Source organism: Zootermopsis nevadensis, unplaced genomic scaffold, assembly GCF_977971745.1.
Source record: "Zootermopsis nevadensis isolate Lab colony 2312 unplaced genomic scaffold, Znev_1.0 Znev_ptg000002l, whole genome shotgun sequence".
NCBI classification, from domain to species: Eukaryota; Metazoa; Arthropoda; class Insecta; order Blattodea; family Termopsidae; genus Zootermopsis; species Zootermopsis nevadensis.
Window position 1 is genome coordinate 6080698 of NW_028259134.1, and position 12491 is coordinate 6093188.

The following is a 12491-nucleotide window of genomic DNA, read 5'->3' on the forward strand; positions in this document are numbered from 1 at the left end:
GAGTGTTAAAATGTGTTTAATATCTGCTGTTTGAGTTTTTGTTGAATATGTTTCTTTCTTCTTCTAGGTGAATTCTGTACATTAGCTTTGTACCCAACATCCAGGGGCATTGAAGGGCAAGTGAACTGCTTCAGTCACATTTTTTCTTGAGCATTCCTCTCATTATGATATTTAATTAATTAATGTTTTGAACATCATGATCAGATCTGTTTAAAACAGCATTGGACTTTTAATTAATTTGTTTTTTCACAAGCTTTCACAAATTACCTTGAATCTTGGTTTAAAAGTAGTAATGCAAAGATAACTGCAATATATCACTAATATAGAAAAATCAGTAATATGGAAAAATAACTACTGTTATAGTTATTAATTCTATTATTAGTATTAGCATATCTTTCCATGTCATGCAAGAAATTCAACCCTCATAATAGTTTGTATTTTAGCCCCACTATCAATTTAAGCCATTTGCTGTCTGGTTAAACCCCCCCCCCCCCCCAAATACACCATGAGCATTATTATGCCCTACCCATGCTTGACCCCTGGAAAGGACCCTGGTACCTATTGGGGAGGAGGCCAGAGGAAAAATTCCCTCTATACCCATCGGGGATCGAACCCCGGTCGTCACCATACTAACTGAGCTATCCCAGCTCTAGCAACCTGTCGTGATAATTTGAATTGTTTTATTGTCCTGCATTGTAGAATGTGAAAAAGAACCTGGATATTAATCATTTGAAAGCGACCAAGTTTTCGCCCGTATGAAAACCTCGGAGATCTGTGAGAAAATTATCGGCTAGTGAACTAGCCCAGTCATACTACACACCAGAGAGAATTCACCGGGGCGTAACGAGCAAAATAGCTTATTATTACATTTAGGGCCAGCGCACACGTAAGACTTAACCGTCGGTTGACTGTTATGTCGTCGGCTGAAGCATACGACCCATAAACGACACGACAGTTCAGTCCATGAGCATGGGTACACGTACGACTAAACAGTCGTTCTTTTGATCTCTTTTGTTCCACATTCTTCGATCTATGCTCGCCGAGTACAGAAGTCAGGAATGTTGCAAGAAGAGAATATCGAACAATTAATTGAAGAGGTAGACAAAAAATTAAAAGATTATGCAAACATCAATGTTAAAAGAGTACTTTGGCAAGAGATTTGTTCAGTTGTGCCAGTCTTTCTTTAGGTGAAATAGCGAGACGCATATCCGTATCTTGATAGGTTATACTCGGTCTCAGCAATAATAGAAGTTCATCAAAACTTTTTGTACTCATGCGAAAATATGAAAAGAAATTTGCAGGATAATTCCGTAATGTTTCATACATAGTATGGAATTTTCCTTTGAACAGTCTCTCACTGTATAATGGATGCACCCAGTAATTCCTTTTCCTCCTTTTATTGAGGCCTATCACAAGTGCACATACTATCGCAGTTTCAACAAAATCCATGTTTGATAATCGTCTACTCTCTGCAAATGCTCTCACGAAATGAAAGGTCGTTCGTCTTTGCGCTTTCAAATAATTCGAAGGGCCAACGACAGTTGGTAGACAGAAAAGTCCGGGGTTGCCAGTCGTGTCGTAACAGTGTGCGCATCTCTATATGTTCTTAAGGGCTTTGTGCGAAAGACGAAATGTCTTACGTGTGCGGTTACAGTTGAACAGTGAAGACCCAGGCTGCGTGTGTTGCAGACGTGGCAGGTTATCCCGTGGTTTGGTTAACATGGTGGAAATGTGTTGTTCCAGGTAAGGTTGTAATATTTTAGTCTAACCAGAAAAGGGAATACGAAAAGGCCTGTGATGTTATTCTGAATTCAGTAAAAATCATAAAAACGCTCCATTCATGATACTGGAAAGACATTCCTGATACGCAGTCTGCTCCATAAGAGTTTTCCTACGCCTTCGGCTACATACTTTTAGATAATGGTCACTGATGGAAGCGTGTACAATATTTCCCCATATCCCAAATTCTGCGTGACCCCAACTACACTTGGGTTTAAGGAGAGATGAACTATTATAACGCTGGGATATTGTCGCGCTACCCAAACTTTCTTTTCAGGCACAACGCTCAGACCATTGCAGAATCCACAGTACCCAGGGCAGAAAAGAAAGATTCTGGAGTCCTACAGAACCATATTATTGCATTGTAGTTCAATATTTTGTAATATTTACTAATGTGTTATATTGTATTGGTTTATCATTTTGAGGGAATAATTCGTAGATCAGAACAAAATGCTGAGGAGAATGTTAGAACTTAAGCTCCAGCTTATGAAACGTAATTTTATTGACATACACACGATGGACACAATCCAAAATACCACTTTTACAGATTAAGAGTAATTATAAGAAATGAGAAATACACATAAAATTTCTGAGACCTTGTGGGAAGAGGTCACTTACGAGACCTATATGTAGATACTCTATGGTGCAGGATATTCTTTGAAGTTGATTGTTACTTGGCTTGTCAAAGAACAACCCACTTTCTTTAAAAAACCCGAAGGTTCATCACCGTGCTTCCAAAAACCCGCCACCAGACTATCCTGAGCTAGCTGCATCCAGTTCGCTCTATCGAGTCTTATCTCCCTTTGTACCATTTTAATGTTATCCTCCTACCCATGCCTAGTCTTTCCAATGGTCTCCTCCCTTCAGCCCTCCAAACCAATACCCTGTAAGTGCTCTTCCCCCCATGCGTGTCGCATGTCCTGCCCACCTCATCCTCCTCAATTTAATCACCCTAACAATATCAGTTGAGTACAGGCTCTGTAGCTTGTCATTATGAAATTGTCTCTATGAACTGTCTCCCTCCTTTTAGGTCCAAATATCATCAACACTCTTTTCTCAAAGACCCTCAATCTATGTCCCTTCTTCAAAGTGAGAGACCAAGTTTCACACCCATAAGCATGACTGACAAAATTCCACTTTTGTATATTTTAACCTTTGGTTTTTTATATGATACAAGAGGACAAAAGATTTTGGATTGAATGATAACAAGCATTGCCTGAATTTAATCTACTCTTGACTTCTTCATAAATGCCATTCTGACTTGATAGTGTCATCCCCACATTTTTGAACGATCCATTAGCTATCCTTATATTCTGATTCTGTCATGAATTATGATGCTGAGACATGAAGAGCTATGTGTAGACCTCTATGTAGATGGGGATAATATTAGAAATGATCTTAGGGGCATATGGATTCATCTGGCTTAGGATATTACCAATGACAGGCTTTTATGAACAAGGTAATGTGCCTTTTGGTTTCATGAAAAAGATAATTCTTGACTGATGAAGTAACTTATTGTGTAAAGAAAGACCTTGCACCATCAAACTATCTTCATTTCTTATTATAACATATAAAAATCTACGTTTTTTAACAATATCAGATTTACAAAAATTATGAAATTAGAAAATGTTAAAACCATAACCAATACTTTGTTCAAAGTGCCATAACTACTACTGAAAACACATACACACACACAAATGGAAACTGGAATGCATTTTATACACATGTCTCAAATCTGTGCTCTTTCATACGTCAGTTCAATTTTTGATTCTCGTTTGTGTGATAATGAGGAAGGCAGTGCATACTTTTATACTCTTATGATCATGAAATGTGGCCTCCAAATGACTGACCTAATCCTCATTCATAATAAATTTGATTTTCTGACAGCTTTCTCACAACAAGCAGGGAAGGATGCAGTTCAAAAATCCAAACATTGCCATGTTAAGAAATATTCAGTATCATATTTGGAACAAAGTGAGTGATGGTATAGTATGCCCATTGATCATATCTGTGTAAAATTTGAAGGAAAAGCCAAGAGGAAACAGCCATAAATTCTTTTTATGGACTATACTGGCAGGACAGCCAGTCTCCACCTGGGTTTCTAACCTGATTGATTCTGAGTGAGTCATAAGGCCCTTATCACTGCATGTGTAGCACAGTTAAGTGCCATACCTAAAAGGTTAAGGGTCAAAGGTTGTATAACCTCAAATAAGCTGGAAAAATTATGAATGATTTCAGATAGTTGTGGCTCTTCGTGTACTATCCCAGCATAACTTGGCTAATGATCTGAAGCAGGCACAAGCCTACTGCCATAACAACCTGCAGACTACAAATAAGTTATGACTGTGGAATAGGGACAGGAGATGTCCTAAAGGGACAAAGGGAACCACAACATTCTGCATTAAGACTTACACACCAATTAGAAAAGAAAGAAGTTTTCAAACCTGCCTATTGATCATTTTCAGGGCATACAAATTCAATGACCTGTTACTAGTGTTTTTAATATTAACAATGAATGACTCATCTACACCAAGAAGAACCAGAAGAATTCTTGACTGCCTGCTAAAAATGTTCATATAAGTACATTAAATGAGATAGGCTGCCCTTACACTAACAGACAACATTAAAAACTGCAGAATATTGAAAAAGCCAGTCAGACATAGAGTTAAACAGAAGTAAATTTCTAGCCTTGTTTCATAAAACAGAATAAATTCACAGAAACATTTTTTGTACGTCCACCACACCCCAAAACTACTGAACCGGTGAAACAATCTGGTTTGAGGGTAATGACATCAGAGTAAGCAGAGCACAAAGAAAATTTAAGATTCTAAAATTTTGTGTCATAGCAGAATTTAAAATACATATGGTTAATATTATTACTATTACACAGTAATTTGGACTCTGAAATAGCTTCAAGGTTTATAGTTTGAACCCCAAAGCCTCAAGTTAAAATATTCCAGTCACCTGTAAAATTATGAACTAGAGTATGTAACTGGCAAGAGACTGAATCTGTTCAGTGGAAGAATGTTAGTTCTCGCTAGTTCTCCATTCAGACAGAAGCATTAAACTTTTATTTTTTAAGGAAAACAGGTGGGATGACAGCTGTATTTTAACTCTGGTGTTAATAGTGGCAGTATAGTGCTGCCACACATGAACAGCTGGAGTGTGTGTAAGATGTGAAACACAATTTGTAAAGTTAAAAGTATGAATAGTGAAGAGGGTTTAGATTGAGGCAAACTTTATCATTTTTCCCAGAATGTCTTGTCTTAGGACATTGTGTCCAAAATCTGTCCAATCTAACACCCAATTCCAACATTTCAAATGACAGACTTAATATGTACATACCACCAATACTGGCATAACAACACCGATTAAAATATAACATTTCAAAAGAACATCTCAAACTCTTATAACACATTATTAACAACATATTTAAAGGACACTTAAATCACAATAACATTTTGCAATACACCCTGGCATAAGCAGCACAAATCAGCTTCAGGTTTGTGGTTGACAATATTCTTCACTTGTTTTGTAATGGTTTTTGTAAACACAAAAATGCCACAAAAGAAGTCTCTCTTACAGGTCTCTAGTATTGTTTCTAACACTTCAAACCTGCCTCAAAATTCAGAGTGTAGAATGAACTAATGTACACATGCAGTACCTTGACATTTTCTAATGAAATCTGCTAACATTGAGTTCTACCACATAACATTAAAATGGATGGAACAAACTATTGGTATACAGTTAACACATCAGGTCTTTCAACAAGAGGTACTGATGTACTATCTGTATATGTAATACAAAAATATGCATTTCATGCAACAAAACTGCTTGGCAGTAACACTTATGCACCACATGATTCAACATCTACAATAAGGGGAGTCCATTCGTCCCATTCTCCATGTGCCTATGCACTGTCAGTGATAATTAAGCACACACGTGGTTGCAGGAATACATTATGGATTTAGCTAATTCTGTTTTGGAGTGAGAAAAGAATAAAACTCACTAAATTAAAAGTTAAAATTTCTGGACATTTATTATTTTTGTAAATTAATTTTGGTTTTACTGATAGAATTCTCTCTCTTACTTTACATAAAGAGAAATTCTGACAATAATGTATTGTTTTAGGAACCAGACTGATAAGGATAAAGTTTGATTTTAAACTAGGAATGCCAAGGTGAGTAGAAATAGTGTGATAACTATTTGTCAGTAGGAGGCAAGTCATGTATATAGGTCTCGAAGTATTCCTGCCTGAATCTTCTCTCAAATCCAAACATTTGCAAGGTCCTGATTTACAGGGTGCAGTGCCTTGTTTAAATTTGTAAAACATCCTCTCTTGAATTCCATATCTACTGTGTCAACACAATTTTTGGGTCATAGCATGCAGAGCTGGAATATATTTGGGTAGTTTCATAGGATTTTACTGCCTCAGTCTTCATGGTAGAAGACTGGAGTTCCTCTGCAACATCAGAAATTTCTTCCTATGCTATATACCAAACGGAAACTCATCCCTGCATTTTCTTTGTTGTGCCTTATTTTTACACTTGCATTAAATTACTTGAGTAAAAAGTTGTGGGTACAACTGTTTTGTCAGCACAAGCAGAATGCTGTCTACAAAGGTGAGAACCTCTTGGACACATCCAGTTTTAAATGTACTTCAGCATTGAAATAACTTGGCCAGTTTTCAACACATTCTAAATCTGATGCAGTTTTCGTTGCATAAAGGGGCAGGGAGAATTATTATTCTTCATTCAAAAATATCTTAACCGTTGCATTCATGAATTTGAATTTTATCATAAATTGAAAAGTTTGGTACAACACATCCCTTTCAAATCTGCACTTAGACTCGTCAGACATTCACAAAATCATTATTCCATAATGAAATGTAAAATAATTTTCTGGGTAATTCATCCAACAGTAAGATGATATTTACTTTAAAAATGAGAGCTATTAGAACTATGACCGGTGTAAGTCTAGAAATTCATGTAGAAGTCTATTTAAGAGGTTAGAGATTTTACCTCTTCCCTGTGAATGCATATTCTTATTAATGAACTTCACTGTAAGGGACCAAGAACATTGTCAGACAACTTTAGCTGTACACAGTGTTAACGCAAGGAATTAGAACCATCTTTATAGACCAACTGCCATATTTTCATGTTTAGGAAAATTCATACTATTTTGGCATCAGAATATTCAATGTCTATCATCACGACTTTCTAAAAATGTTTCTCGTAAAAGTAGGTTGAAACCTTCCCCATTGAAGTCCTTCCTGAGCACTTTTCTTTAAGTGTGCAAAGAGCAATTGGCTGAGCCTTTATCCAGAATTTGGAGAATGCACAAAAGATACAGGATATGTTCATACCAAGAAATGGATGGTCAATTTAGAGGTTGGGAATGTAATATTTACTGAGGAACTCTGCATTGCTAGACCACAGCGATAGACAATGCAAAACTTGCAAGACTGAATGCCATCTTCAGAGAAAGTTGAGCAGCACAGATGAACCAGACAACGTGCTACTATTATCTGATATTTCTGTTGGGTTGGACAGTATTATAAGTTGGCTGAACTGCCTAAGTGGGATGAGAAATACAGACCTCACATTGACAAGCGCTGGCCAAAGCATCCAACTAGAGACAGAAAGGCAGATGTCATGGTCACCTGAATTAAGACAAATGGCACTTACTGGACTTGGCCTACAATGAAAAGGACATCATAATGCAAACTAAAATTGCAAAGAAGAGCAACTCCTAGGGTTGCATATTCAGTGTCATAACTGCAAAACCACTCATTGCAACAATTCAGCTTTATTATTCAATCAGATATGTATTCTATAGCACTTCCTTTACCCTATAGATATTATGTATCTTCCCTATACGAATTTTAATATACCTTCCAATATGCTGCCCTAGTTCAAATTCTTAATATTAATAACTATATAATTCTTATAAATAGTGTTACACATTCAGGATTGTACTATAATCATAATCCCAATCATCTCTATTTCTATCTTACATGTTTTTATATAAAATTGGAATCATCCTTAAAATTCTATACTTATCAATTGATATTCATATAAAATTATTGTAAATTTTATTTATTTGAACTGCCTTGTATGTTTTTGTTTATAAATTCCTGTATATCCTACCTCTTAGAAATCTGTAATTTAATACTGCTTTCCCTGGATGCCAGAGATACAGAATGCTTCAGACCACGAGATCTTCGTGGAGACTTCCCCCTACATCATATTCAGTGATCATGATTTGATGACACTACAACTTACCACTTTATACACAGATGTGTAACTATCTCAGATGAATACAAACTGTTGTATTTTGTTAGTAAACAATTACCAGTGCACTAAAACCTATAGCCAGTGCCATAAACTCTGTCACATATTTCTGAGATCATTCCATGAAATCAGCAGTTACCAGGCTCCAAGTACATTCATTTGTTGGCTCTTGGCAGAAACGAATGTTGCTCATTTTCACGGCTTATAACACTGCATTAATGGTTTCTAGATGACGCCTTAAGAAAGGCCTGCAGCAAGAGGGAGCATCATCTATTTCTCATAGAAAAATATACTTGAAAATTATGCAAAAATAAATTAGTTCAGTACTGAGGAGAGGATAGTTACTAGTAATGAACAAAGTGAACATTACTGTTATTTGCATGATGGCAAAAGAAGCATTACAGGAACATGTGGCTTATCTTTTCTCACTTGAAGATGAACAAAACTCCTCTCCTGTGTTCTCTTGGATTTTACTGAATTGTTACACTTATTTGTTTGCTAAACTTCAGTCTGTGGAACTCCTGCCTGGTCTACTCTTGTCTTTGGCTTCCTGGAACCTGGGATCGGTGTTGGCTGCTTCCTTGGTTCACCTGTAGGGGAACTAGTGGTGAAATTTGATGAATCTTTAAGCGAGGCAGAACTGCCCGTTATTCGGAGAGACGGCGTACTGGCAGTCCGTCGAGGGTCAAAACTGTTTTGAGGCTCACGGGATTTCATCTGGCTTAACTTTGAAGCGGGTGGGGGCGTGTCACGATACTCCATTGTTGCACTCTGATTGTCAATTCCATCTCCATGCTCTCCCACATCATCTCGCAGAACAATGATGTCACCATTGTAATAGTGATCTGATTGTCTGGAAAGAAAATTGAGGCAGTAACATGATCAACTGGGAAAGTGTGTTCATGTTATGATAAGTGTCAGCTTTGTTTAAAGTACAAAACATTTACTTATTTTTGAACACTTTTTACAAGATATTTAAAAAATCTCTTACGTACCTCACAACAGCTTAAGTTATGGAGTCATCGCTCAGTAAGATGGCAACAGTCCACACTTTACATGCTCTACTACACACACACACTGTAAGCACTCAAGCTATAACAGTTTCTAAATATTTTTGCAGTCTGGAGATGTCTCCTAGGACTGCAGTGGATTGAATTGGTGTGTGCTGTATGGCAAGATTACTAAGCCCTTGTTAGTCACTTCAAGACCGCTAGTAATAAATAACCCTAGCAGACAATAAAGAGTAAGCCACCCACGTGGGACTTAAATTATCCTAAACAGTACTTTATTTAAATTCTAAAGGGTTTTGACGATGGTAGTTTACACTTAAAATTATTCATTGTCAGGACTTCTTCCATCGTCTGTTCTTTAAAACCAAGGACATTTCGGAGGCTGGTTCTGTACTTTATTTGTATTGAATATGGGCTTTTTATTGGATACACTTATGGAATGTTTGAACTCTCCTTAGAGGTACAAAAGCATTCTACATCACTGATGCACACTGCAAATCAAGTGTGTGTGTCAATGTGCTCTAATACAGGAAAGCATTTTCAATTGGATCTGAATTCTGTTACTCCAGGGACCTTCCAAGGTATCCCTTTGTTCAGGGGAAAGTCATAAATAAAACAAGGCCAATTCTTTAGGAATCTGCAAAAGCTAAAAACCAGGATGCTAACAACAGATGCAGCATATTGTTGTAAGACTGGCAGTACTGAATGAGAGTCCAAGTAAACCTGCTTAAGATAGCTAAATGCGTTTTTCTGTTAGACTTTATTATGTGGATTTGAATCAGTCGTATTAAACCTTCTGCTGATTGTGCTCTTATGCTCTTTTATTATATATTATACTGACTTGTTGATCTTTATCAAACAGTACTTTGTTTTTTTAATTATACTTCATGCTGAAGCAACAAATTTTAGATACGTATACTGTTTCCCAATATCATATTTTCAGAGTCTACAACAGTTGATTACTTGGGTATATTAGTCTTATTTATTATTTCTTATAGACTGGTCTGATGGCCAATATAGCAATCATGAGTTATCTCCCGCAGAAGATTAGTGCCGTCTGTAGGTCTTATGCTGAGTAATTCAACCAGGGGGCTCAACAAATACATTTTCTGTTTTTGTTCTTCCCTTATTATTATTACTGGATGATGAAAGCAGAATCCACCTTTTGCAAGACTGTAACTTTATAATGAAAATGAATGAAGTTTAAAATATTACAGTACTTTGATAACTGGACTATAATCTTACACAGCTGGTCCTCAGCAACAGGACCCATACCACTGGTACTCTTTCCTTTAAGGACTGAGACATCTCAAATATGTATTAGTACAATGGGCAATGTACAAAGAAAATATACTGTCATAATGATGCATGGCCAATATCAAGAATTTAGACCTGCATCACTGACATGCATTCTGATACTCTGAGTACCACATGACAAGTTCCTTGCCTTCCACCTCATAGTAAGCACGTGTTAACATGCAAACGTAACATGCAGTAAGACATTCCAACAGCATCTGATAAGCAAGAGAGTCAGCACTCGTGTACTCATGATCAGGACTGATGATTCAAGTGTTTGGCATTTCATCTAATCCAACAGTAATTTTAATATTAACAAGCTGTCTAGTTAAAGATGGCTGTCTTCTGGGTTATGCTGTGTAGTCTGGTAGAAGTTTACTGACGTTTCAGAGGTCATTGCTGCCTCCATCATCAAGGCAATGAGTAAGCCACATGAGTGGAAACAGTTTGAGTTACAGGAAACTGACAGTCAAGGAAGAGTCTAACCATAACCAGTGGGGACTGGTGTCAGAATCAGGCAAGGACATGTGAACTAACAGGAGTGTGGGGGCATAACAGAGTGAGAGAGAGGAAAAGAAAAAATGGTCTGAGAAAGCAGCCCTTTTATGGGCCCCTTGGAGTCCGGCCGGTAACTCACCGGACATACGGGAGGTGGGTGGACATGATGAGGAATCAGGAGAGTGGAAGTGAGGACTGATCAGGGCAAGGTGTGCCCTTAAAGGGGCAGAGTAGTGGCTCAGTGGCCCAGACAGGACTGGCAATGTCTGATGCAACTTGGTGAAGATTTCTGACTCAAAAAAACAATTCACCAGATGAGATATTATCTATTCTTTTGGCACAGTAAAAATTGGGAAATGTATCCCTAAATTGATTCTGGCAAGTAAGAACAAGATGCCAGGTAGTGTTCGACAAACAACATTTGTTGCACTTTTGAAAAAGACGCCCTTGCAAATCAACCACTGAAAGACAACTGACGGACTGGCGCAAACAGGTTACATGATGTGACCTGTATGAGCTCTTGTATAATCACAGTGATGTTGTGTGTTTATTAATCTAATCAAATAACGAATTGTAACCATCAATAAATATTTTAATGTGGGTTGCATGACCTTTCAATCACTCTATACATTAGGGTTTATACAAAAACCGACTTTTTAAAAAACCGGTTTTCAAATTCCAGTATTTCCAAAAACCGGTTTTCAAATTTTTGCAAAAACAAAAACAAAATATAGTTAAAACATTAAAAAAATATTTATACTTATTTTAAATTTTTCAGTTTATTTAATATTTATGGAACTACAAAAATATAACAAAATAAAATATACTTTATACAAAACCAAATAAAAAAATAAAATAAGTAAAATCCATACAAAATATGAATTGTAAACTATGTCGTTTGCTAGATCCAAGTTAAAAATTTGTAGCTTCTCAGAAACTAATTCTAATGTTTTCTTAGCATTGCAAGAACAAGCTATTGGAACTAAGCCCAAATTAAAATCTTCCGCAAAATGGTGTACGTTCATATTGAAATATCTGTGATTTCTTTTGCTAGTCCACTCATCTAAAGTTATACAAAAAATTTTCCCATTCTTCTTAATACAATCCAATTTATTTATAATTTCACGTTTGGCATTGTCATAAAACGTATGAATGAGATCCATTACTCGAGAGTTGTTTTTTGGTCATGAATATCCCCGTTTTTGCAAAGACTCTCGTATGAACGAGATTCTTGTAATGCTATTAATGGACAATCCACCCATTGCAGCAAGTTTTGCTATAATTTCTTCAAAACTGCTCTTTTTCACGAAATTAAAAATAGAATGCATTTGTGGATTTGCATGTCAAACATTCGCCTGACTCATGAAGAATAAATAGTTTGACTACAATATGCTTGTGCCCGAGGCGATTTCAAGTCAAAATATTAACGTTTTTAATTAATTAACTAATTTTACCATATTAATTCTAGTATCTAAAATCGGTTTTTTTATATTTTAAAACCCGGTTTTCGAATTTTACAAATTTATCCAAAAAATCCGGTTTTTAAAAACCAACAAACCCTACTATACATAATTAAAAAGTATACCTTTAACATGTATTGTTGTCAACAGCCAAT

At 36.5% G+C, this 12491-nt stretch overlaps 2 protein-coding genes across 5 annotated transcripts in view; one reads left to right on the forward strand and one right to left on the reverse strand.

The window, feature by feature from the left end:
• LOC110832017 (uncharacterized) overlaps window positions 1–12491 on the forward strand; it is a 70955-nt gene that overhangs the window by 21725 nt on the left and 36739 nt on the right. For all 3 annotated transcript variants that reach the window (XM_087348308.1, XM_087348325.1, XM_087348316.1), the window contains exon 4: window positions 68–1743. The gene's annotated coding sequence lies outside the window, so the exon portion shown is untranslated. The remainder of the gene's footprint in view (window positions 1–67; window positions 1744–12491) is intronic.
• Gli (carboxyl ester lipase-like protein Gli) overlaps window positions 2258–12491 on the reverse strand; it is a 36757-nt gene continuing 26523 nt past the window's right edge. For both annotated transcript variants that reach the window (XM_022068637.2, XM_087348307.1), the window contains one exon: window positions 2258–8925. In XM_022068637.2, coding sequence (XP_021924329.2) covers window positions 8571–8925 — 355 coding nt within the window. In that variant the 3' untranslated portion in view covers window positions 2258–8570. The remainder of the gene's footprint in view (window positions 8926–12491) is intronic.